Here is a 25,056-nt window from a genome sequence, read left to right as displayed (position 1 = left end):
CCCTTCACTTGCGGCGCCAAAGTGACGTGCTTGCGTCTTAGGGAGTGCGCAGGCGCGCTGCCCACCACGGCGATGCGGCAGGACCTCGTCCAACCGGTGCAGTTAACACGGCCGCCCTGCGCCTCGGGGTTCGCGCTCGCCCAGAGCCCACCGCCACGTTCGCCAATCCTTAATCCCGTCCCGGTCTCCTCTTGCCCTTAACTAATACACACTCCGCCTGTGCGCTATGGATCCCCAGCCGCCTGAAGCCTCGGCCGGCGTCGCCTCGGTTCCACACCTGCCGCCTGGCGCACATTCGGGGCCTGATGCCCAGGCTCTCAACGCAGGGGGCGACTCAGGTACGGGGGGGCCCCGGGCCGAGCTCGGGGGGAGGTCCCCTCTGCATGGAGTCCCGCGGGGAACGAAAAATACTCCCCGTAATCCGCAAAGCCGTCCGGTATTTTTCCGTCTGGCCACCCGCGTCTTGCTGTCGGGTCCCATTTTTCTAGGCCTGTAGTAAGGCCCAAGTCACTTGACATTTATAAAGCCTGTATGTTAACAGTGCTCTACGACTGAGATCGGCCCCCTAACCAGGAGCACCATTTTAAACCACAGTTCATTTGCTTTAATCCTCAGAAATCTTGCCCAAGAAGTAGGGACAGTGACAACTCTATAGATGAGAGTTTAGGAATAAAGAACTCCCTGGGGACTGGGAAGGTGGCTCAGTGGTAGAATGCAAGCCTGGCATACATGAAGCCCTGGGCTCGATTCCTCAGTACCACATAAACAGAAGGAAAAAAAAGCCGAAAGTGGGTGCTGTGGCTCAACTGATAGAGTGCTAGGCTTGAGCAAAAGAACCTCAGGGAGACAGTACCCAGGCTCTGAGTTCAAGCCCCAGAACTGGCAAAAAAAGAACTCCCTGAGTGGTTCAGTGGTAGAGTGCCTGCCTACCATGCATGAAGCCCTAGGTTCCATTCCTCAGTACCACATAAACAGCAAAAGCCGAAGTGGTGCTGTGGCTCAAGTAGTAGAGCACGAGCCTTGAGCACTGAAAGGTTTAGGGACAGAGCCCAGGCCCTGAGTTCAAGCCCCAGGACCAGCAAAAACAACCCCCCCCCCCAAAAAAAAAATTCCCTTAGAGCTTTTTACTGTTCTTTAGGTGATTGGCTGAGGTTACAGCTACTGAAGAACCTTTTAATCAGCCAGGCGCCTATGGCTCGCACTTGTAATTCTAGATATTCAGGAGGCTGCAATCTGAGGATCTCTTTTCAAAACCAGCCAGAGCAGGAAAGTCTGGGAGACTCTTATCTCCAATTAACCACCAGAAAACCAGAAGTAGCGCTGTGGCTCAAGTGGTAGAGCACTAGCTGAAGAGCTGAGGGACAGCACCCAGGCCCAGAGTTCAAGCCCCATGATGGACAAAATAGAACAATAACAAAAACATCTCCACCTGCAGGGTCTAATGGTACTGCTTACCCTAGGAGGAAGGTTTTAAGGTGGTTATGTGTTCAGAGAGGAATCTGGGGACGTTAAGTAATTTGCTGTTACCTATATATAGCTGATTCCAGGTTTGGAGCCCAACCAGGCAAATTGGGAGCATATACAAATTTGGGAGTTTGTACTGACAGCCACTATACTGCTTCTCTTCAGGTTGCTGGGGAGCAAGCAAGTATACGGGAAACAAATGAAACAGTCTTAATCCTTGCATGCCGTTTCTCAAATTTTTTTCATTGGCACTCTGTCTTGTGCACCAAGCTAAAAAGGACATTTCCTTATAGTGCCTCTACAATAGTGTGTGTGAGTGTGTGTGTGTGTGTGTGTGTGTGTGTTGAGGCTTCAATTCAGGGTTTGGGCATTGTCCCTTAGCTTTTTTTTTTTGTCAGTCGTGGGACTTGAACTCTGGGCTTGGGCGCTGTCCCTCAGCTCTACCACTTTAGCCACAGTGCCACTTCCGGTTTTATTTTTTTTTTTTAATTTTTTTAATTTTTTTATTGTAAAGATACTATACAGAGGGTTACAGTTACATGAGTGAGGTAATGCCACTTCCGGTTTTATAGTGGTTTATTGGAGATAAGAGTCTCATGGATATTTCTGCCCGGGCTGTCTTTGAACCTCGATCCTCAAATCTCAGCCTCCTGAGTAGCTAGGATTACAGGCGTGAGCCACCGGCGCTCGGCTTGTCCCTTAGCTTTTTAACTCAAAGTTGGCACTCTACCAATTGATCCACAGCTCCACTTCTGGCTTTTTGGTGGTAATTGGAGATAAGAAGCTCATAGATTTTCCTGCCTGGGCTGGCTTGGAGCCCTGATCCAGTTCTTAGTTTCCAAAGTGGCTAGGCATGAACTAGCAGTGTTTGGCTACCATGAAATTTTATAAAAGCCTTTTGTACAAAGGTGTGTGTGTGTGTGTGTGTGTGTGTGTGTGTGTGTGTGTGTGTGTGTGTGTGTGTGTGTGTGTGTGTGTGTGTGTGTGTGTGTGTGTGTGTGTGTGTGTGTGTGTGTGTGTGTGTGTGTGCAGATCTGAGGTCTTGTCAAGTGTGTGTGTGTGTATGTGTGTGGGCAGATCTGAGGTCTTGTCAAATGTTCTTCCCCTGAACTAAATCCCATGTTTTCATTGTAACATTTATATATATATACATACACACACAATGTACCCTATCAACCTCACTCCCTCTATCACTCTCCCTTTCTCCTTAAAACAATTTCAACAGATTTAATTTTTCTTTTTTTTTCAGATTTAATTTTTCTATTTTCATACAAACACACAAAGTACTTGAACCATGTTCATCATCACCCATGAAATTTTAATGCTAATATGCCATATATCTATGTATGCAATTGGCCAGAAACCTTTTTGGTATTCCTTAGCTAGTTTTCACTCCTTTGGAGCCAGTAATGTTCCCAAACATGCCCCAGGATAGCTTAATAAGTAACGCTGTACACAAATACTGAGAAATTTTCAGTTTAAATTAAGTTATGGAGTAGAATAAATCCATTTATTCAATATCTATGAAGTGTTTATTCTGTGCATGATATAACCTGGGGGAGGGGAGAGATGAGTCACTCTGTTCTCAAGGGTATTTTGGTCTGGTAAGAGAACTAAAATGTGCAAATATGTATCCAAATAGCCTAAGTAAGCATGTGATTGAAAAGTTGTAGTCACTGGGGCACTGGTGTCTCATGCCTGCAGTCCTACCCAACCAGGAGGCTGAGATCTGATGATCATGGTTTGAAGGCCAGCAGAAAAGGCTGTAAGAGTCTTATGTTGAATTAATCACTAAAAGCCAGAAATGGAGATGTGGTTCAAGTAGTAGAGTGGTAGCTAAACTTGACACAAAAGCTCAGGGACAGTACCTAGGCTCTGGGTTCAAGCCCTAGGACTGGCACCCACAAAAAAAACTTCTAGGGGAAGGCCAGATTGGTTGGCATGGTAGGTGGGGCTCAAATATACAACCTAATTTGAATTGTAGAGGTGAGAAAGAAGTCAGTAGCCAGCCCAGGCAGGAAAGTCCATGAGACTTATCTCCACCAGAAAACTGGAAGTGGCACTGTGGCTTAAAGTGGCAGAGTGCTAACCTTGAGCAAAAGAAGCTCAAGAACAGCTCCCAGACCCTGAGTTCAAGCCCCATGATTATCTGGGGGAAAAAAAAGTGAAAAATTTTGTTTTTGTTTTGGGGCTTGAAGTCAGGGCCTAGGTGATATTCCTAAGCTTTAAGTAGTTCATTGGAGAGGAGTCTCATGGACTTTCCTGCCTGGGCTGGCTTTGAACCACTATCCTCAGGTCTCAGCTTCCTGAATAGCTAGGATTATAGGTATGAGCCACCAGCACCTGGCAACAATTTTAAATGTTTTTACTTTCTTCATTGTAAGTTGAATAAAGTCACTGACATGTGTTTGTTTTGTATTTGTATTAGTCATGTCTCATCTTTTAAAATTACATTTTAACAACCTCATTTGGACACTACTATTCATTGAGTCATTTATTCATTCAGACAATGTTAGGATTTAAACTCAAGAAGTCTTGACTCCAGGGGCTGGGAAGGTGGCTCAGTGGTAGAGCGCTTGCCTTGCATGCATGAGGCCCTGGGTTCAATTCCTCAGTACCACATAAGCAAAAAAAAAAAAAAGCCGGAAGTGGCGCTGTGGCTTAAGTGGTAGAGGGCTAGCCTTGAGTTGAAGAGCTGAGGGACAGCGCCCAGGCCCAGAGTTCAGGCCCCACGACCGGACCCCCCCCCCAAAAAAAAAAAAAAACGAATCTCAGGGACTTTCCTGCTTGGGCTGGCTTTGAACCTCAATCCTCACTCTCAGCCTACTGAGTAGTTAGGATCACAAGCATGAGCCACCAGTATCAAGCACCAAAGTTTTTATTAAATCCTAGTTCACTTTTGGCCCAGTTCACATTTTTGGGGGTGTGGGGCTTTTTTTTTTTTTTTTGGTCCGGTGGTGGGGCCTGAACTCTGGGCCTGGGCGCTGTCCCTCAGCTCTTCAGCTCAAGGCTAGCGCTCTACCACTTGAGCCATAGCGCCACTTCCAGCTTTTTTCTTTTTGCTTATGTGGTGCTGAGGAATCGAACCCAGGACCTCATGCATGCAAGGCAAGCACTCTACTACTGAGCCACCTTCCCAGCCCAGGGGGTGTGGGGCTTTTAATGGAAGGTTATGCTCCTTGTGGCAGGTGCTGTACATGCCATTGGTCCTATTGGCTTTTGTGATTTCTCAAATAGTGTTTCCTCACCACCACTTCCCGGACTAATCTGAACCACTATCCTCCTATTTTCACTTCCTGTGTCGCTGGATGTTAAATGTACCACTTCTTTTTATTAGTTGAGATGGGGTTTGGCAAACTTGTTACCACAGTTGGCCGCAGTCCTGATTGCAGCCTCCCAAGTAGTTAGAACAGGTGTGATTCACTGTGTCTCCTGCCTCCTGCCTCCCGCACCCCCCCCCGCACGCCCCCCCCCCCCCCCGTCTGTCTGTCTCTCTCTCTTCTAGCTTTCCGTTGAGGTAACTGGGTTTGAATTCATGGCTTCACATTGTTAGGCAGGTGCTTTACCATAGGCACACCTCCATTTTCTTTTTATTTTCTTTTTTGTTGGTCGTGGAGCATGAACTCTGGGCCTGAGTGCTTGTTCCTCAGCTCTTCATCTTAAGGTTAGCACTCTACCACTTAAAGCCACAGTGCCACTTCTGGCTTTTTCTGCTTATGTGGTGCTGAGGAATGGAACCCAGGGCCTCATAAATGCAAGGCAAGCGCTCTACCACTGAGCCACCTTCCCAGCCCTTTTTTTTTTCTTTTTTGCACTGGTTATTTTATTTATTTTGTGTGTGTTGATACTGGAACTTGAACTCAGGGCTCTACTTAGCTCTTTTGCTGACCTTCCACCATTGGAGCCATACTTCCACTTCTAGCTTTTTGCTCAGTAATTGTTATTAGAGTCTCACTAACCTTCCTGCCTGGACTGGTTTTGAACCTTGATCCTTAGATCTCAGCCTTCTAAATAGCCGTGATTACAGGCATGAGCCACTGGAGGCCAGCTTGAAGTGGTTATTTTTCAGATGAGATGTCTTGATTCCTGCCTGGGTATGTGCCTGGACTGCAGATGACCTATTTTAGGAATCCTGTCATAGTGAATGACAGACCTGTGACACCACACTAAGCTGCTTTTTCATTGAGATTGGCACCTTGTGGACTTTTCTGCCTGAGCTGCAGTCCTCTCAATTTCAACCTATACTGCATTTGTGATGACAGGCAGGTTCTACCAGCTCTTAGTTGAAGAGAGGTCTTGTGTGTATGTTTGTGCTGGTCTGGAACCATGATCTTCCAGATCTGGATCTCCCAAGTAGCTGTTAATACAGGCCGAAGCCATTGTCACCTGGCACCTGGGTTTGTTTTTGTTTTTTAAGATGGAGCCCTTGGGGGCTGAGAAGGTGGCTCAGTGGTAGAGCGTTTGCCTTGCATGCCTGAGGCCCTGAGTTCGATTCCTCAGCACCACATAAGCAAAAAGAAAAAAAAGCCGGAAGTGGCGCTGTGGCTCAAGTGGTAGAGCTCTAGCCTTGAGCTGAAGAGCTGAGGGACAATGCCCAGGCCCAGAGTTCAGGCCCCACGACGGGACCCAAAAAATAAAAATAAAAAAAAGACGGAGCCCTTACTATGTAGTCAGCCTCTGAGCACTGAGATCACTATATTTTTCTCTCTTCTGATTAATTGACTTTCTATGCTAGCCCCTCCTTGCTGGTCAATTGACTTTTCTATCTGTGCTGTCTATGAACCTTGATCCTCTGTATCTTAGCCTTGTAAATAGCTAGAATTACAGGTGTGTGGGCTATTGACAGCAGGTTTCTATATTTTTGAATGGCCTTTTTTTCCAGCTTCATTTGACAGATCGTCCTAGGTTAACTAATGAGCTTTCTCAAGGGCTAGAATGTTTGTTTAAAGAGCAACTCTGCCCCCACATGGCAACAAGAGGAACTACCTCTAGGTGAAGGAGGATGGTGTCTGCAAATGTCCAGTGCTTGATGGAGAGGGAACTGTGAGACTGTAGAAAAGGCCCAATATATTTATTTTCTCTTTCTATTACATATGTGTAATTCGGTGCTGAGATTACAACACATACTCTACATACTTCATCCCCTATATATTTTTCATTCTTTATTTTTGTGCCAATCCTGGAGCTTGCATTCAAAGCCTGGGCACAATTTCTGATCTTTTTTTTTTGTCGGTCATGGGGCTTGAACTCTAGGCCTGGGCGCTGTCCCTGCACTCTTCAGCTCAAGGTGAGCACTCTACCTCTTGAGCCATAGCACCACTTCCAGTTTTCTAGTGGTTTATTTGGAGATCAGAGTCTCACAGACTTTTCTGACTGGGCTGGCTTTGAACCATGATCCTCAGATCTCAGCCTCCTGAGTAGCTAGGATTACAGGCGTGAGCCACCAGCCCCCAGCTCAATTTCTGATCTTTTTTTTTGGGGGGGGGGGTCGGTCGTGGGGCCTGAACTCTGGGCCTGAGCGCTGTCCCTCAGCTCTTCAGCTCAAAGCTAGCGCGCTACCACTTGAGCCACAGCGCCACTTATGTGGTGCTGAGGAATCGAACCCAGGGCCTCAGGCATGCAAGGCAAGCACTCTACCACTGAGCCAACTTCCCAGCCCTCTGATCTTTTTTTGCTCAAGGTTAGTAGTGCTCTACCACTTGAGACACAGTTCTACTTTTTTTTTTTTTTTTTTTGGTCGGTCGTGGGGCTTGAACTCTGGGCCTGGGCGCTGTCCCTCAGCTCTTCAGCTCAAGGCGAGTGCTCTACCACTTGAGCTACAGCGCCACTTCCGGTTTTCTGGTGGTTTGTTGGAGATAGGAGTCTCACGGTCTTTCCTGCTCGGGCTGGCTTTGAACCGCGATCCTCAGATCTCAGCCTCCTGAGTATCTAGGATTACAGGCATGAGCCACCAGCGCCCGGCCCTTTTTTTTTTTGGTGGTGGTGGTTAATTGGAGGTAGGCTGGTTTCATGAAGATCATATCCTCAGATCTCAGCTTCCTGAGTAGCTAGGATTACAGGCATGAGCTACCAGACACCTGGCTATTATTGTTGTTATTATGATTGCCAGTCATGGGGCTTGAACTCTGGGCCTGGTTGCTGTCCCTGAGCTCTTCAGCTCAAGGCGAGCACTCTACTACTTGAGCTGCAATGCCACTTCCGGCTTTCTGGTGGTTAATTGGAGGTAAGAGTCTCACAGACTTTCCTGCCGGGCTGGCTTTGAACTTCAGTCTTCAGATCTTCAGATCTAAGCCTTCTGAGTAGCTAGGCCAGCACGGGGCCCTGGCTATTGTTTTAAATTTCTATTTACTTTTTTTGCGACACTGAGGTTTTTTTTTTTTTGTCAGTCATGGGGCTTGAACTCAAGGTCTATATGTTGTCACTGAGCTTTTCTGCTCAAGGCTAGTGTCCTACCACTTTGAGCCACAGTGCCACTTCAGTTTTTGTTTTTTGTTTGTTGTTATTGATCATAAGGCTAAACTCTGGGCCTTCGCGCTGTCCTCCCTCAGCTCTTCAGCTCAAGGCTAGCGCTCTGCCACTGGAGCCACAGCACAATTTCCGGTTTTCTGGTAGCTTATTGGAGATAAGAGTCTCACAGACTTTCCTGCCTGGGCTGGCTTTGAACCTCAATCTTCAGATCTCAGCCTCCTGAGTAGCTAGGAGTACAGGCATGAGCCACTGGTGCCAGGTTAACAGTTTTTTTTGTTGTTGGTGGGGGAGGGGGCTTGAACTCAGGACCTGGGTGCTGTCCCTGATCTCTTCCACTTTGAGCTACAGCTCTACTTCTGGTTGGTGGTTAATTGGAGATAAGAGTCTCCTAGCTGCCAGGCGCCGGTGGCTCACGCCTGTAACCCTAGCTACTGAGGAAGCTAAGATCTGAGGATCATGGTTCAAAGCCAGCCTGGGCAAGGAAAGTCCGTGAGACTCTTCTCTCCAATAAACCACTCGAAAAACTGGAAGTGGCGCTATGGCTCAAGCAGTAGAGCGCTTGCTTTGAGCTGAAGAGCTGAGGGACAGGGCCCAAGCCCAGAGTTCAAGCCCCACAACCGACCAAAAGAAAGAGTCTCATAGCCTTTCCTGTTCAGGCTGGCTTTGAACCACAATTTTCAGATCTTAGCCTCCTGAGTAGCTAGGATTACAGGTGTGAACCACCAGCACCAACACTAACCTTACCTCAAAAGCTTGACAACTTATATACTTTGCATTCTTGTGTGTGTGTGTGTGTGTGTGTGTGTGTGCCAATACTGAGGCTTGAATTCAGCATTGTCTGAACTTTTTTGGCTCAAGGCTAGTTCTCTACCACTTTATACACAGCTCCACTTCTGGCTGGCTAATTGAAGAGTCTCATGGACTTTGCTACCTGGACTGGCTTTGAATCATGATCCTAGATCTCAGCCTCCTACATAGCCAGGAGCTACCAATGCCCATTTTATATTTTGCATTTTTTAAAATATTTTAAACTTTTTTTTTTGTCTTTTCCTTTTGGGGACTAGGGTTTGAACCTAAGGCATTGTATTTGATAGGCAAACATTTTGCCACTGAGCTGCATCCCAGCCTTCTTTTTGTTTTTTGTTTTTGTGCTAGTCCTGGAGCTTGAACTAAGGGCCTAGATGCTGTCCCTGAATTTTTATGCTCAAAGCTAGTGCAGTCACCACTTTCAACCACAGGGCCATTTCTAATTTTTTGGTAGTTATTGGAGATGAGAGTCTCATGGATTTTTCTGTCTGCCTGGCTTTGAACCATGGTCCTCAGATCTCAGCTTCCTGAATAGCTAGGATTACAGATATGAGCTACTAGTGTCCAGCTCAGGACACATTTAAGGCACTTAAAGTGGGTTGTCTTTACAGTGAGAACAGCAGAATTAGCCCTTGTGGGCTGAATACTTGAGAGTGACAGTGAGACATTCCTATTCCTAGGTCCAGCCTAAAACCAAGGTTTGAGATTCCAGGCCCAAAGTCCTGGAGTCTCCTGCCAGGTCCTGCCACTGGTCCTCAGTGGCTGAATAAACATGGCATAGACTGCCAAAGGAGTCTTACCACATAGCAGCCATGGAAAGACAGCTCCTCAGGACATCTTCAGCTGTCTTGGATGGGGATACAGACATTGGTCTCAGTTAAATAGGGAGAATTGGGGGAAGGATCTGAGAAAAATTGACATAGCTAAAGCAGTCTCAAATCACCCCTGTGGCTTGGGCAGCCCTTATATCTGTGGAGTTCCTGAGACTGTCATTCCTTTACACTAGGAATAAGTAGCCCCAGGTTGAGTGGTCTCTTGAGTTTCTTGTCTGTTTTCTTTCTTTGTTCTAGTTTTGCCTTTTGCCACAGGTGATTATTATCCATTTTCCTGGATCCAAGGATCTATAGCAGAGAATAGTTTAGGTCAAAGTGCACAGAAGTGGGGATCCTGCCTGCCCAGCTCATATCCTGCTACCAGCTTTTAGATTGATTGCTCCATACAAACTACAGAGCTGAGGTGGCCTGTAAGTCAGAAAGTTTGGTTGTAATATTTCATTCCTGAGACCTTGTTATGTCATCCCACTTTTTTAGGTTTGCTTTTCTTTTCCCCATCGCTCCTGGCCAGCTGCTTACTAATAAGTGGAGAGGGGCAGGTGTTTGAAGGCTGATGTGGCTTAAAGGCAGTGCCTGTGCAGGGTGTGGTGTGTGATAAGATGGGGAAGGTAATTTAGCTTCTCTAAGGTTGCAGAAGGAATTGGCTTCAGCCATCTGGAGCCCTGGGGACTGAGAGATACTGTTTCTAGGTGTTTATGTGGAACCATCTCCAGGACAGCTCACCTCACTGTCCTCTTTTCCTCTCTCTCTCTCTCTCTCTGTGTATATGTATACGCACATAGGTACATACGTGCACACACTCACATGCACCAGTACTAGGGTTTGAACTCAGGACCTGAGTTCCCCTGGATGCAGGAGGCTGATACTCTACACTCCAGACACAGCTCCATGTCTGGCTTTTTGCTGGTTAATTGGAGAGAAGAGTCTCATGGACTTCCCTGCCCAGGCTGGCTTTGAACTACAATCCTCAGTTCTCAGCCTCCCTGAGTAGCTAGGATTATGGATGTGAGCCACCAGTGCTTCTTGGCTCCATAGTTGTCATGCTGTGAGATTAGTGTCAACTGCTGAATGACACATCTGGTATGCATAAGACATTGTGGATCTCTTATGTTTTAACACTGAGGTGAAGCATAACCTGTCTGCCTCCTCCTAGGAACTAGTGTCAGCTTTACTAGAACAGTGTGGGAAAGGATTATTTATCGTGCTAGTGCTGGAATTCTCTTCCTACGTGCTGTCCCTTAGTTTTCCCACTTAAGGCCAGTGCTCTGCCACTTAAGCCACAACTCCACTTGGGCCCTTTTTGGAGGTTAATTGCAGATAACAATCTTTTGGACTGTTGGGGCAGGGCAGGGCTGGTCTGAAACCTAGCTCACCCAGAGAAGATCCTTTAGAATGCAGAATGGAATGGTAGTGAGGGTGAGCCTTTTCACACCCTTTTCTCCCTGCCATTCAGATCTTAGTTTCTGCATTCTCCAAATGCACAACAATCCTGGCATCCAGCCTAGGTGGGAGAGGGAGAAAGGACTGATTTCCTTAAGCTTCACTCTGAAAATAACCCAGCTGGCTCTGCTCAGGAACAAGGAGTTCCTGAGAGTGTTGGCACCTGGTAGTGTTGATGTCCAGTTGTCCCATTGGAACTGTGTCTCCCTCCCACTTCCCTTTCTCTACCCAAGTACCTGTGAAGGGAATTCCACTGGGGGGGACTCTGGCCCCCTGAGGGGTTGGGAGGTCCTGGAGTGGAAAAGTCTAGCTGTAATCTTTCTGATCCATTCTAGAAAAAGGTTGTCTTGGAGGCTTAGCATTGGAATGTTTAGTACAAGTCTAGGCCTAGTATCTTCTGGATGCCTGATTCCTAGCTCCCCGACATCCTGGCGCCAGCAACAGGGGATGGGGGCGGGGGCGTCCACCTCAACTCTCCTGTCCAAACAGATCCATCCTAAATCACAGGGAAGAATGAGTTAGAGTAAGTCAGCAAAATTAATGAAGCGAAGGACTGAAGGATTGTAGCCGGTGCTGCGTGAGGAATTAACAGAAAGAAACTCAAGATGAGTCTTGAAAGACCAGTGGTTAAGCCCCGAGAGGGAGTGAAGGATGGCGCCAAGGAGGCTGGGGGCCGGGGGAGGGGGCAGAAGCTGGACCTCTGACACAGGACGCCCGGACTGCAAGTGGCGGTGTCCTGAGCTGTGCCAGGGGCCAGCGAGTGGCCGTGTGGGGGTAGCCGCCGGCTGGGGGTGGGCTGATGGGGCCAGCACCTGCTCGCTCAGCCCTCCCGGCGTCCAGCTCTAAGGGGCCTCAGGGGCAGACCCCTTTCCAGCTTGGAAAGGACCCCGTAGTGCTAGACTTGGTTGCTCTGAAGGGGTAGCTCCGGGGTTCCGCCCCGAGGGGCGGGCCGGGGCGGAGCTCCGCGCCACTTCCCCGCGGCCGCGCCCGTCTGGCGGCAGTCAGCGGCGGAAGCGCGCGGAGCCGCCCAGTCCCGGGACGCCGGCGAGTGGCGAGGTCCAGCTGCCACCGATCGATCGTTTGCCGCCTGCTTCGTTCTCCCGTCCCGCAGGCACCATGAGCCAGGACGCCGAGGTGGACCTGAAGGAGGTGGAGCTGAACGAGCTGGAGCCCGAGAAGCAGCCCATGAACGCGGCGGCGGGCACGGCCGTGGCCGTGCCGGGCGGCGGGGAGAAGAACGGCCTGGTGAAGATCAAGGTGGCCGAGGACGACGCGGAGGCGGCGGCCAAGTTCACGGGCCTGTCCAAGGAGGAGCTGCTGAAGGTGGCCAGCAGCCCCGGCTGGGTGCGCACGCGCTGGGCGCTGCTGGTGCTCTTCTGGGTCGGCTGGCTGGGCATGCTGGCGGGCGCCGTGGTCATCATCGTGCGGGCGCCGCGCTGCCGCGAGCTGCCGGCGCAGCGCTGGTGGCACAAGGGCCCCCTCTACCGGGTGGGCAGCCTGCAGGCCTTCGAGGCCGGCCAGACGGGCAGCCTGGAGGGTGAGTGCCCCGCGCCCACCCCCTGTCCCGTCCCTCTCCCCGTCCTCCCTGTACCTCGCCCTTCCTGCATGCTCGATCTCCTAGCACTCAGTTCCTCCGGGTGCTCACTCCTTTCTTTGAAGGAGATCGACCCCACCCCTATTCTTCCACCCGGACGGCTGACTCAGCATTCTTCCGTCTCTCCCCCCCCCCCCCCCCCCCCAGCCAGTCACAACTGGTTTTTGAAGTAACCAGCCTGGCTCCTTGCATCAGCTACTCGGTCTTGTGATCCACCCCTCCCCCCTTACACCCTCAGTTGGGGGAAGGTGGAGGAAAGAATGGCGGTGGTGGGAACCCCTCCGAGTAGCCTCCCTAGAGTATCCCCTCCCCCCCATTTCAGGTCTGAAAAAGCATCTCGACTACCTGAGCACTCTGAAGGTGAAGGGCCTCGTGTTGGGCCCGATTCACAAGAACCAGAAGGATGATCTGGCTGGGACCAACTTGAAACAGATCAACCCCGCCCTGGGCTCCCAGGAAGACTTTAACAGCCTGCTACAGTCCGCCAAGAAAAAGAGTGGGTGTCCTCGCCCCGACCCAGGGAACAATGGGAAAAAGGGGTTGGCCTTCTGACCAGAAGAAAAGCAGGATAGATTTCCCTCCACCCCTCAGCTCTCAACTGGCTTAGAATTTCCCCAGGGCAGGAATTTAGATTTTCATGCTAGAACAGATTTGTTAAGTAGGCTAAAGAGCTTTTAACTTGCCTGGACAATCTTGAGCAGATCATTTAATTTCTTGGTTTTACTGCTTCTATTTGCAAAATGTCGATATTTATTTATTTATTTTCGCTTAATCTGTAGATTTCCCACCATCCCTTCTTAGCCTATTACTCAGTGGGGTTGAAACTCGTAAAACCACTGTGTATCCTTTGGGGGCTTGGGGGGGGGGACACCAATACTGTGTTATAACTCCAGAATCATGTTTGAAAGTGTTGGCTTTGGGGGCTAGAAGCCCAGGGCCCATAGCTTACCTTCTCTGCTGTGCTATAACCACTTTGGCAAGGTTCTTTCAGATCCAACACTCAGCAGAATTATGTGTTCAAATCTCGCTTTTCCATCATTCTAGGCATTCACATCATTCTGGACCTCACTCCCAACTATGGGGGCCAGAACTCATGGTTCCTCCCCAGTCAGGTTGACACCGTGGCCAGCAAGGTGAAGGTGAGTATGTTGGAGGTAATGTCTGATGGTGACCACATGCCAGAGTTGTGTTTGCCCTTTCACATCAAGCTCTGTACACCCAACCTCGTTCTGAAAAGCAAAACCAACTGCTAGTGTAGCCAGGTTAGGATAGGAACTGTGTATCTTGTGGCTTTCTTTTCTTGATTGTAAGACAGTTCCAGGAAGGGAATTTCTCAGATGTCAGTCTGAAGTTTGATTCTTTTATTCTTTCTGGGATAGGAAGTCCTTTTATTCTTTCTGGGATAGGAAGTCCTTTCTTTCTCTATGGGTTGTTTGATGTGGTTGGAATGGAGCCCAGTCTGAGATGGTAAGCACTGGGGTCTTACTCTGTGTCTGGAACTATGCCAAGTGTTTTATAGATGTTTTCTAATTCTCTGCATAACCATAGCAAGCATCTTTTATTCCTAATCTGAGGGTTGGGAACTTCTTGTGCCTAAGATTTGAAGTTCCAAGTAGTCCTACCTCTCTAACTTGCCTTTCTCAAAGTAGTGGGTTAAACTGGGTGTTGGTGGCTCATGCCTGTAATCCTAGCTACTCAGGAGACTGAGATCTGAGGATTGTGGGGTTTTTTTTGGTCTGGTTGTGGGGCCTGAACTCTGGGCCTGGGCGCTGTCCCTCAGCTCTTCAGCTCAAGGCTAGTGCTCTACCACTTGAGCCACAGCGCCACTTCCGACTTTTTTTTTCCTTTTTGCTTATGTGGTGCTAAGGAATCGAACCCAGGGCCTCAGGCATGCAAGGCAAGCGCTCTACCACTGAGCCACCTTCCCAGCCCCATCGTAGATTACTTTTTATTAGCTGTTGTCCTGTTTTGTGGAACTTAATGATTGGCTCTTTCTCTGTCTGTCTGTCTGTCTCTTACTTACTTTCTTTTTTATTTGGTCAGTTGTGGGGCTTAAACTCTGGGGCTGGGTGCTATCCCTCAGCTCTTCATCTCAAGGCAAGCAGTCTACCGTGTGAGTCACAGCGCCACTTCCAGTTTTCTGAGTGGTTTATTGGAGATGAGTCTCATGGACTTTCCTGCCCAGGCTGGCTTTGAACTGTGATCCTCAGATCTCAGCCTCCTTGAGTAGCATGTCTCTTTCTTGCTTCATGACTAAAATTTTCTGTGAGTGAAGTGAGGCACTGGCCTATTACCAGTCATGACTGGCTTCGTCATTCCACCTGGACCTTGGTATTTCTTTGTCCTGTTACCTTAACTGGGGCCTTGTCCACAGACTTGTCAAAATGAAAATCCCCTTATACAACTAATTGATACTAATAAAAAAAAAATGGGGAAAGAATGAGGGGCCTCTGTAATGCCTCCTCTCTTCAGCTTATGCTCACTAATCAGTGGATAATTAATGTGTCAGTATGAAAAGAAAATGTAGATGTTGGCCACAGGAGGTCAAAGTTCAAAGTCCAGATTGTGAAGAAGAGGCAGAAGTCTGCTCTGGAGAAAAAGCTCCTACCCAGCACTCCCACATAATCTCCTTTGCACCCCTGAGCTCTTAGAAGATAGAATAGTCCAGCTGGGTGCCAGTGGTTCACACCTATAATCCCAGCTTCTCAGGAGGCTGAGATCTGAGGATCTCGGTTCAAAGCCAGCCCAGGCAGAAAAAGTCCATGAGACTTATCTCCAATGAACCACTGGAAAACCGGTAGCAGCGCTGTGGTTCAAGTGGTAGAGTGTTTGCCTTGAGCTGAAGAGTTCAGGGACAATGCTCAGGCTCAGACAGTTCAGGCCCCATGACCGACCAAAGGAAAAAAAATGTTGTACGGGGGCTAGGAAGATAGCTCAGTGGTAGAGCGTTTGCCTTGCATGCCTGAGGCCCTGGGTTCGATTCCTCAGAACCACATAAGTAAAATGAAAAAAGCTGGAAGTGGCGCTGTGGCTCAAGTGGTAGAGCACTAGCCTTGAGCTGAAGAGCTGAGGGACAGTGCCCAGGCCCAGAGTTCAGGCCCCACGACCGGACCCCCCCCCCCCCCAAAAAAAAAAAATGATGTACGGAGGGACTTCAGTTTCATAAGTCAGGTAATGACTACATTCCTTCTTGGACAATGTTACCCCTTCCTTTGCACTTTTAGTTTTTCCCTCCTGTCTCACCCCCTTTTGTGTGTTTGTTGTGTCCTGAGGCTGGAACTCAGGACTTGCATGCTGTTCCTGAGTTTTGTTGCTCAAGGCTAGCACTCTGCCAGTTGTGCCACAGCTACATTCCCAGCTGTTTTGGTGCTTAATTGGAGATAAGAATCTTGGGCTTTCTTGGCTTGAGTTGACTTTGAACCTTGACCCTTAGGTCTCAGCCTCCTGAATAGTTAGGATTACAGGCATGAGCCACTGGTGCCTGTTAGGAGTAGAGCTTTTAATGTCCCCCACCTCAGCTCTTGTAGCCAGAGTTCTAGGGTACTGACAGATTCATAAAGGGCAGAACAAAAGTGGGAGGCAGATCCTGACCTTTGCTTGGTAGCTGTCTCTATCTGAGGCAAATCTTGAACCCGTGGCATTTAGATAGGATAGGACCCCTTAGTCCTTTGGCCCTTGCTAATTGCTAGGAAACCTTTTTTGTTGTTGTTGTTGGTTGCTGGGCCTTGAAATCTGGGCCTGGGCGCTGTCCCTCAGCTCTTGAGCTCAAGGTGAGTCCTCTACATTTTGAGCCACAGCGCTACTTCTGGTTTTCTGGACTTTCCTGCCCAGGCTGGCTTTGAACTGCGATCCCTGGATCTCAGCCTCCTGAGTAGCTAAGATTACAGGCATGAGCCACCGGTGCCCAGCTTAGGAAACCTTTTAAAAGTTACTAGTGGGGAGAGGAAGGACTGGGGGAAAAAATAGGACTATTCTGATCAAAGTATAATACATGTACATCTCAAATTCCATGAAGAAACCCCTTGGTACAACTGATACATGGTGGGAAAAAATCCAACCAAAAATAGAATGTAAACCAAGCTCTGTTGGGGGTGTGGCTACCAGGAGTGAGGGTGAAATGAGGGTAAATGCAGTCTAAGGAGGTTATTTGCATGTATGAAAATGCAACAGTGAAACCTGTTGAAATTGGTTCAGGAAGGAAGAGAAGGTGATAAAGGAGAGTGAGGGAAGGAGAGAGTTGATCAGGATACATTGTTTGCATGTATGAACATGTTAGGAAACTGAGTAAGGAGGGTATTAGAATAAAGAAAGCAGAAAATATTCTCAACAGACCATCTCAGCTTTACTGGAGAATTGAAGAGGGACTCCAGGGTGACCTGAGGAGAGTTGGGAAACATGAGTCTTGGGGTAATGGCACCAGGGGTGGAGGGGCTTAAGTAGGGTAATGGTTCCGGCCAGGGTCACAGGCAGCTGAGGATTTAAAGAGTTTGTGGGGGAGATCTGGCAGGTCTGGCTATCTATTGTTTGAGCAAGTCTCCTACCCTGTTTTCTGAGATCAGGTGCCTGTCACCTGGGGCTAGGGTAGGGGAATGGGAGAAGTGTGGGGAAAATCCCCTAGGGGGAGGGGAATCAGTGGGCCAAGCAGTGAGAGCAATACTGAGTTATGAAAACAAAGCAGATTCCCACCCCACATCGGAATGAGCCTCAGATGGAAAGGGAAGCCAAAGGAGAGGGTCAGATAGAACCGAGAAAGGGAAGAAAAGGTAGGGGGAGTTTTATAGTATATGTTGAAGAACCCAGAGCTTCAGTCTGGGGACTTTTCTACGGAGCCAGACTCTTTTCAAATCTGAGGCTGTGCTTTGAATTTCAATCTTCCCTTCTTGGCCTTGTTCCCACAAGCTTTTGTACTCCCGCTCTTGCCAGGCCTCAAGAAGCTAGCAGGAGAGCAAGTATATTTGTCTTGAGGTCTTCATTGGCTGTCATTCAGGTCCTGTCTCTGCTGCTCACTTATTATGATCTTAGATGTGTCTCCTTGCTTCTCTGAGGAGCATTCCTCTTTTCCAAAATAGAGGTTACTGATATTCTGCATGCTAAGTGTTAAATGGCATTATATCCATGGACACGTACTTTTAAGCCTTTACTGTGCTATTAGAGATGAAACTGTGATTGGCCAGGGGCAGAAATAGAAAAGTAAAATGCTACAACATACTAGGAAGGTTGACTGGAGGTTAGAGCTAGAGGGACTGGAGGGATTACTGAGCCTTTGTGACTCTGGGAGAGAGAGACCTAGACAAGGCTAGCTGTTCCTAGATGGGGGGACTGAGTGGATGGTGGGTGATGATGATTGCCTGAGTATTGATCTTTCTTTGTTCTCATACCTCTTCCAGGAAGCTCTGAAATTTTGGCTGAAGGAAGGTGTGGATGGGTTCCAGGTTCTTGATGTAGGGAATCTGACGGTGAGTACACCTTCTACTTGACAGGCAAAGCTTGAGTGATAACAGAGGGGGTTTTGGCCAGATGGTATAATGTTATAATGTTCCTGTCTAATGCTTTCTTCCGCCCCCCCCCCTCTCCCTCTCCTCCTCTCCCTCCCTCCCTTCCTCCCTCCTAGGATGCATCCTCATACTTGACTGAATGGCATAATATCACCAAGAGCTTCAGTGAGGACAAGTAAGTGCCAGGCCCCCTCTCCCAGACACAGCTTCCATTGTGGGACCCCTCCATAGAGTGCTAGTATCTGAGAAAGGGAGTTTTATTTCATTCAGAGAACTTGACACCTCTGCCCCTGTGCTCTGCAGGCTGTTGATTGCAGGAACTGAGTCCTCAGACCTGCAACAGATCATGAGCCTGCTGGACGCCACCAAGGACCATCTGCTACTGACTAGCTCATATCTGTCACAGCCCAATGGTATAGTGTTGAACACCAAATTCCTAGTCACCCAGTTCCTGAATGCCACCGACAATCACTGGTGTAGTTGGAGCGTAAGTACTGTGCTGGCCAGGGGCGGGAGTTCTCTGCACAGAAAGGGTTGGTGGACCGTGGAGGCAGAGGTGGCTTCTGGGGTCACACAAGTTTGTTGTCTTTGCAGTTGTCCCAGGCAGGACTCATGACTACCTTCATACCGGCTCAGCTCCTCCGACTCTACCAGCTGCTGTTCTTCACCCTGCCTGGGACCCCTGTTTTCAGTTATGGAGATGAGATTGGCCTGCAAGCAGCTCCTGGACAGGTACCGCTTACCCTTTGTCCAGTGCAGGCGGGAGATGGTGTCCATCTGTGGATGGCAGCAGATAGCAGGCTTTCCGTAGAAATGCCATTAGTTCTTCTTTTTTTTTTTTGTCTGTTGTGGGCTTGAACTCTGGGCCTGGGCACTGTCCCTGCACTCTTCAGCTCAGGGTGAGTGCTCTACCACTGGAGCTACAGCGCCACTTCCAGTTTTCTAGTGGTTTATTGGAGATAAGAGTCTCATGGACTTTCCTGCCCTGGCTAGCTTTGAACCCTGACTCAGATTTCAACCTCCTGAGTAGCTAGGATTACAGGTGTGAGCCACCAGCGCCTGGCTCATTAATTCTTAGTCAATCTCCTTATCATTATCTGAATGCCCTTGACCTAGATTAATTATGCATATACATATGTGCTGGTCCAGGGCTGGGCACTCTCCCTGAGCTTTGTGCTAAAGCTAGTGCTCTACCACTTGAGTCACAGCGCCACTTGAGTAGTTTATTGGAGTCTTACACTTCTTGTCCTGGCTGGCTTTGAACTGCCATCCTTAGTTCTTAGCCCCCCTGAGTAGCTAAGATTACAGGCATGAGCTGCCAGCACCCGACTATTCCTGAGGTTTTGTGCTGGGGTCTAGCACTCTAACCATTTGAGCCATAGCTCTATTTTCTGCTTTTTGTTGGATCATTGGAGATAAGAGTCTCACGGACTTTCCTGCACAAATTGGCTTTGAACCATGATACTCAGATCTCAGCTTCCTGACTAGCTAACATTGTAGACCTGAGCCACTAGTGCCTGGCTTTGAACCTGATTTTTTTTTTTTTTTGCCAGTCTTGGGGCCTGAACCTAGGGCCTGGACACTGTCCCTGAGCTACTTTTGCTTAAGGCTATCACTACCACTTGAGCTATAGTGCTACTTCTGACATTTTCTGTTTATGTGGTACTGAGGAATTGAACCCAGGGCTTAATGCATGCTAGGCGAGCACTCTACCACTAAGCCACATTCCCAGCCCTGAACCTAGTTTTTAACAATTCCTATTCTTTCTGTTCTTCAGCCTTTGGAGGCCCCAATCATGCTGTGGAATGAGTCCAGTCTCCCTAACAACATAGGATTTGTGACTGCTAACATGACTGTGAAGGTAAGGGTAGTTTAGATGACCTGGAGGGGGTGCACAGGAGAGGAGGCTTGTAGAAGTCTGCGCCCAGGACAGCCCCTCAACTGTTCCTCCTGTGTTTCTATCATTCTCAGGGCCAGAGTGAAGACCCTGGCTCCCTCCTTTCCCTGTTCCGGAGGCTGAGTGACCTGCGGGGTAAGGAACGCTCCCTGCTGCATGGGGACTTCCACGTAATCTCCTCAGGGGCTGGCCTTTTCTCCTACGTCCGCCACTGGGATCAGAACGAGCGTTTCCTGGTGGTACTCAACTTTGGCAGTGTGGGCCAGCCAGCCAAGCTAAGAGCCTACAACCTGCCAGCTAGCACCAGCCTGCCAGCTACAGCCAACCTGTTGCTTAGTACCCAGCCAAGCCGTGAGGAAGGCATCACCCTGGAGCTGGCAAACTTGAACCTGGATCCTCACGAGGGGCTACTGTTGCGCTTCCCTTATGTAGCCTAATCCCACTTAGCCAGGACCTGTCACCCTCCCTGTCCCTTCCCAGGCCTTTTTGAGTTCTGGTTTTCCTCCTCTTTTTACAAACTTCGCAGATTACAGATGAACTCCCCAGTAGGTTGTTTTCTGCCATGAAATAAATGTATCCCTGCCTGGTGAAGTCTCATTTCCCCTGTCACAGCAGGAATTTCTCTTCTCTCCTGGGCCTTTCCCATACTGATCTCAGCCAGAGAGTGTCATACATATGCTCCAAGTCCTACATTGGTCACTTAGGGAACATCATGGCCCAGAGAAGAACAGCCCTGCCAAGGTCAATATCAAGGTATCAAGGCTAGGACCAGCATGAGTGGTTCCACACTCAGGCTGGAGTTCTGGAGGTCTTAGGTTTTACCTCACTGGCTCTTAAACATCTCAGAGAAGATGACCAGCCAGGTGTGTTCAGATTCTCTTGTTTTTTTGGACTTGGCATTTCATAGAGAAAGAATGGAGAGAGGGGATGTCTTGGTTTCCTAAAGGTTCACCTAAAGTGCACTAGTGATCAGATCCTTCATGAACAACAGTACAGGGAACCAAGAACAGATGTCCCTGCCCTGAGGTCAAGCCCCGGGACTGGGGTGGGGGGAATAAAAACATATAGCCTGTCTCCTTGGGCTCATATTCTTGAGGAAGTTTATTGGAGCCTTTGGAGTTTATCATACCACCTGTAGAGCTGACCTCTGGTCCCTCCCAGAGGTGGAAAAGAGGTAATAGAAATAAGATTTATAAGCTAGGCACTGGTGGCTCATGCCTATAATCCTAGCTTCTCAGGAGGCTGAGATACGAAGATTGTGGTTGGAAGTCTGGCCCAAGCAGAAAGTCACAAAAACCTAGAGCTGGGTACCAATGGCTCATGCCTGTAATCCTAGCTGCTCAGGAGGCTGAAATTTAGGGATTGCTGTTCATAGTCAGCCTAGGCAGAAAACTCCTCTTGAGACTCTTATCTCCAATTAACCACTCAAAAACTGGAAGTGGCATTGTGGCTCAAGTGGTAGAGTGCTAGTCTTAAGCAGAGAGAGGCTCAGAGAGTTAAAGCCCTACAACTGACAACAAAAAAAAATGTAGAAGTAGGAAGTGGCGCTGTGGCTCAAGCGGTAGAGCACTAGCCTTGAGCTGAAGAGCTGAGGGATAGCACCCAAGCCCAGAGTTCAAGCCCCACGACTGACCAAAAAAAAAAAAAAAGTAATCTTATGGGCTGGGAAGGTGGCTCAGTGGTAGAGCGCTTATCTTGCATGCTCGAGGTCCTGGGTTTGATTCCTCAGCACCACATAAGCAAAAATAAAAAAGCCGGAAGTGGTGCTGTGGCTCAAGTGGTAGAGCGCTAGCCTTGAGCTGAAGAGCTGAGGGACAGCGCCCAGGCCCAGAGTTCAGGCCCCATGACCGGACCAAAAAAAAAAAAAATGTAGAAGTAGAGCTGTGGCTTGTGTGTTAGAGCACCAGCCTTGAATAAAAAGCAAGAATGGGAGGCCCAGGAGAGCCAAGATCTGGTGGCTCACAACTGTAATCCTAGCTACTCGAGGCTGAGATTTAGGGATTGCAGTTCAAAGCCAGCCCTGGCAGAAAACTCCCCTTGAGACTCTTATCTCCAATTAACCACCAGAAAACTGGAAGTAGAGCTGTGGCTCAAAGTGGTAGAGTGCGAGCCTTTAGTGTAAAATCAAAGGGACAAGACGCATGACTGGCTGACAAACGATGGAAGGCTGTAAATTCAACTCAGTACTGGCCCAGAAGAGACATTTCGAGTATGAGGAGGATGGTGAGCAATGTTTTAGAAGGAAAAGTAAAAGTAGCAACATGTATGGGGGCAGAGTGATGTCGAAGCTTAGAGAAGGTTTTGTGTGGAGTGGACCTGAATAAAAGACCTAAGGTGAGTGAGTAGCTCTGCATAGGTGCCCTGCAGTGGGAAGGTGCTGGGTTTTTCTTGAGGGAGGGTGAGTAGTCTGAACAGTAGACTGGCAGGTCCTGGAGGGCATGGGAAGTTAGGCACAGAACACAGATTTGGATGAACTACAGGGCTGCCAGGCACCAGTGGCTCACACCAGCAATTTTAGCTACCCAGGAAGCTGAGGATGGAGGTTGGAAGCCAGCCTGGGTAGAAAAGTCCATGAGACTCTTCAACTACTACCAACTACTACCAACCTGGAAATGGAAGTATGGCTCAAGTGGTAAAGCACCAGCCTTGAGCAAAAAAAGCTAAGGGACAGTGCCTGAGGCCTTGAGTTTCAGCTCCCGTACTGGACAAATCAATGAACTGCAGAATTAGGAGGCACAATTCCCAAGAGATTGCCCTTCAGACGTGCACTATAAGCTCATGCTCCCTAGGAGCACCCTCAGGTGAGCAATGGAGAATGACTGCTACATGGCCAGCAAAGGGCAGAATAGTAGGGTCCAAGTGTGAGTCCCATTGTCTTCTGATAAGGGGCATCCAGAACACAGCACCTTCTCTGGGCTGTAATAACTGTAACAAGGATAAGAAGCTTACCGGAGCTTATCTGTGTAGTTGACCTCTAGTCCCTCTCAGGAGCAAATACTGGAGGAATCCATTTCTTTTTTTTTTTTTTTTTTTTTGGTCGGTCGTGGGGCTTGAACTCTGGGCCTGGGCGCTGTCCCTCAGCTCTTCAGCTCAAGGCGAGCGCTCTACCACTTGAGCTACAGCGCCACTTGTGGTTTTCTGGTGGTTTATTGGAGATAGGAGTCTCACGGTCTTTCCTGCTCGGGCTGGCTTTGAACTGCGATCCTCAGATCTCAGCCTCCTGAGTAGCTAGGATTATAAGCGTGAGCCACCAGCGCCCGGCCTAGGAATCCATTTCTTAAGATGGCTTCTTGCCTAGACGCTCTCATGGACCATAATGATTGGCTGTTGTGAGTGGAGGATGACCCAAGTCCAGACCAAGGCAGCTATTAGCACATTCCTGGGGCCTAGAGATTACCTGGCAGCTGAGGACAAAGGCCAGACTCACTGGGTGAAAGTCAATTTTGAATGCAGATAGGTTCATAAGGAATAAAGTGGAACTTGCAAAGTGCTCTCTCTTTCTCTCTCTCTCTCCCTTCCTCCCTCTTTCCCCCTTTAGCTCAAGGCTAGTGCTATATCACTTGGTTTACTTGAACCACAGCTCTACTTCAGAACGACCACAGGCTGGGAGCCACCAGCACCTGGCTTTTATTTATTTATTTATTTATTTATTTTTAAATGCTGGTAACTGGGGCTTGGATTCAGGGCCTCTGTGCTGTCCTTCATTCACTTCAGCTCAAGGTTGGCATCACTGAACCACTGTTCAGGGCCTGGGCACTGTCCTTGAGCTGCTTTTGCTCAAAGCTAGCACTCTACCACTTGAGCCACATTACCACTTCCAGCTTTTTCTGTTTATGTGGTACTAAGGAATTGAATCCAGGGCTTCATGCATGGTAGGCAAGCACTCTATACTGAGCCACATCCCCAGCTCATTTGGTGATTAATTGGAGCTAAGAGTCACATCACATACTTTGGTAGTGTGATCTTCAGGTCTTAGCCTCCTGAGTAGCTAGGATCAAAGGCATGAGTCACTGATTCCAGGCTCATCATCATTATTATTATTGTACAAATTGCAGTGGGCTCACTGCAGTATTTATGTGCATGACTGTATTATACTTCTAAGATGTTAAGGGGAGCCGTGTGGTGACACCTGAGTGTGTAGCGTAGGTAGCTGCAAGCTGAGTGGGGGAGGCAGGAAGAGGAGCTGGCAGGAAGGTGACCTGCTTCTTAGCATGTGCTGGACTTAGGTGTCTTGGGCTTGCAGGTAGAGGTTCCCAGCAGGGGAGAGTCAAGCTCAGCAGAGGGCAAGATCTAGGAGCCCTTGGGGTAAAGACAGGACATGTGCTGAAATTAATTATGTTCTGAGGATCGAGGGAGGTGAGAAAGCTAGAAGAGTGAGGCTGGACTCCTGGGGAACCTGCCGGATCTCTAGGATAGACAGGAGAAGGGGACCCACAAAGAAGAGCAGAAACAAGCGGAGCCCCGGGGACAGGGATGGGAAGGCAAGAAGAGCCAGCACACTGTCAGAGTAGAACAGTCCCAGGTGACTCAAGTTTGTTAACTGAATATCATTGGTAGTTCTCCCCGCCCCCCTCACATTGCTCCCCCAGTTGTGGGGCTTGAACTCTGGGCTTGGGCGCTGTGCTCTTCAGCTCAAGGCAAGTGCTGTACCGCTTGAGCCACAGAGCCACTTCCAGTTTTCTAGTGGTTTATTGGAGATAAGAGTCTCATGGACTTTCCTGCCCTGGCTGGCTTTGAACCATGATCCTCAGATCTTAGCCTCCTGAGTAGCTAGGATTACAGGCGTGAGCCACTGGCGCCCAGTTTATTGGTAGTCTTTTACAAGTCTCTTCTAGAACACTAGGGGAGGATGGAAAATGGTCCTAATTTTAAGTGTGAGTGCTGCTGAGTACCAGAGGCTCATTTCTATAATCCTAGCTACTCAGGAGGCTGAGCTCTGAAGTCACGGTTGGAAGCCAACCCCGGCAGGAAAGTCTGTGAGACTCTTACCTCTAATTAAATACAGAAAATGCTGGAACTGATGCTGTGGCTCAAGTGGTAGAGGGCTAGCCCTGAGCA

The 25,056-nt window shown here is 48.8% G+C and overlaps 1 protein-coding gene across 1 annotated transcript; it reads left to right on the top strand.

Annotated features, from left to right (window-relative positions):
- Positions 1 to 67: 67 nt before the first annotated feature.
- On the top strand, positions 68 to 20,589 carry LOC138810663 (amino acid transporter heavy chain SLC3A2-like). The gene is made up of 10 exons (XM_069997831.1): positions 68 to 338; positions 12,124 to 12,549; positions 12,929 to 13,102; positions 13,651 to 13,745; positions 17,994 to 18,062; positions 18,218 to 18,276; positions 18,405 to 18,588; positions 18,696 to 18,833; positions 19,879 to 19,962; positions 20,073 to 20,589. Exons 1-10 carry the CDS (start codon positions 227 to 229, stop codon positions 20,433 to 20,435), a joined length of 1,704 nt encoding a protein of 567 aa, XP_069853932.1. The 5' UTR covers positions 68 to 226; the 3' UTR covers positions 20,436 to 20,589.
- Positions 20,590 to 25,056: the final 4,467 nt, after the last annotated feature.

Source organism: Dipodomys merriami, unplaced genomic scaffold (genome assembly GCF_024711535.1).
Source record: "Dipodomys merriami isolate MVZ:Mamm:240054 unplaced genomic scaffold, mDipMer1.0.p SCAF_505, whole genome shotgun sequence".
Taxonomy (NCBI): domain Eukaryota; kingdom Metazoa; phylum Chordata; class Mammalia; order Rodentia; family Heteromyidae; genus Dipodomys; species Dipodomys merriami.
Note: the sequence above shows the minus strand (reverse complement) of the source record. Positions and strands in the feature narration are given on the sequence as shown.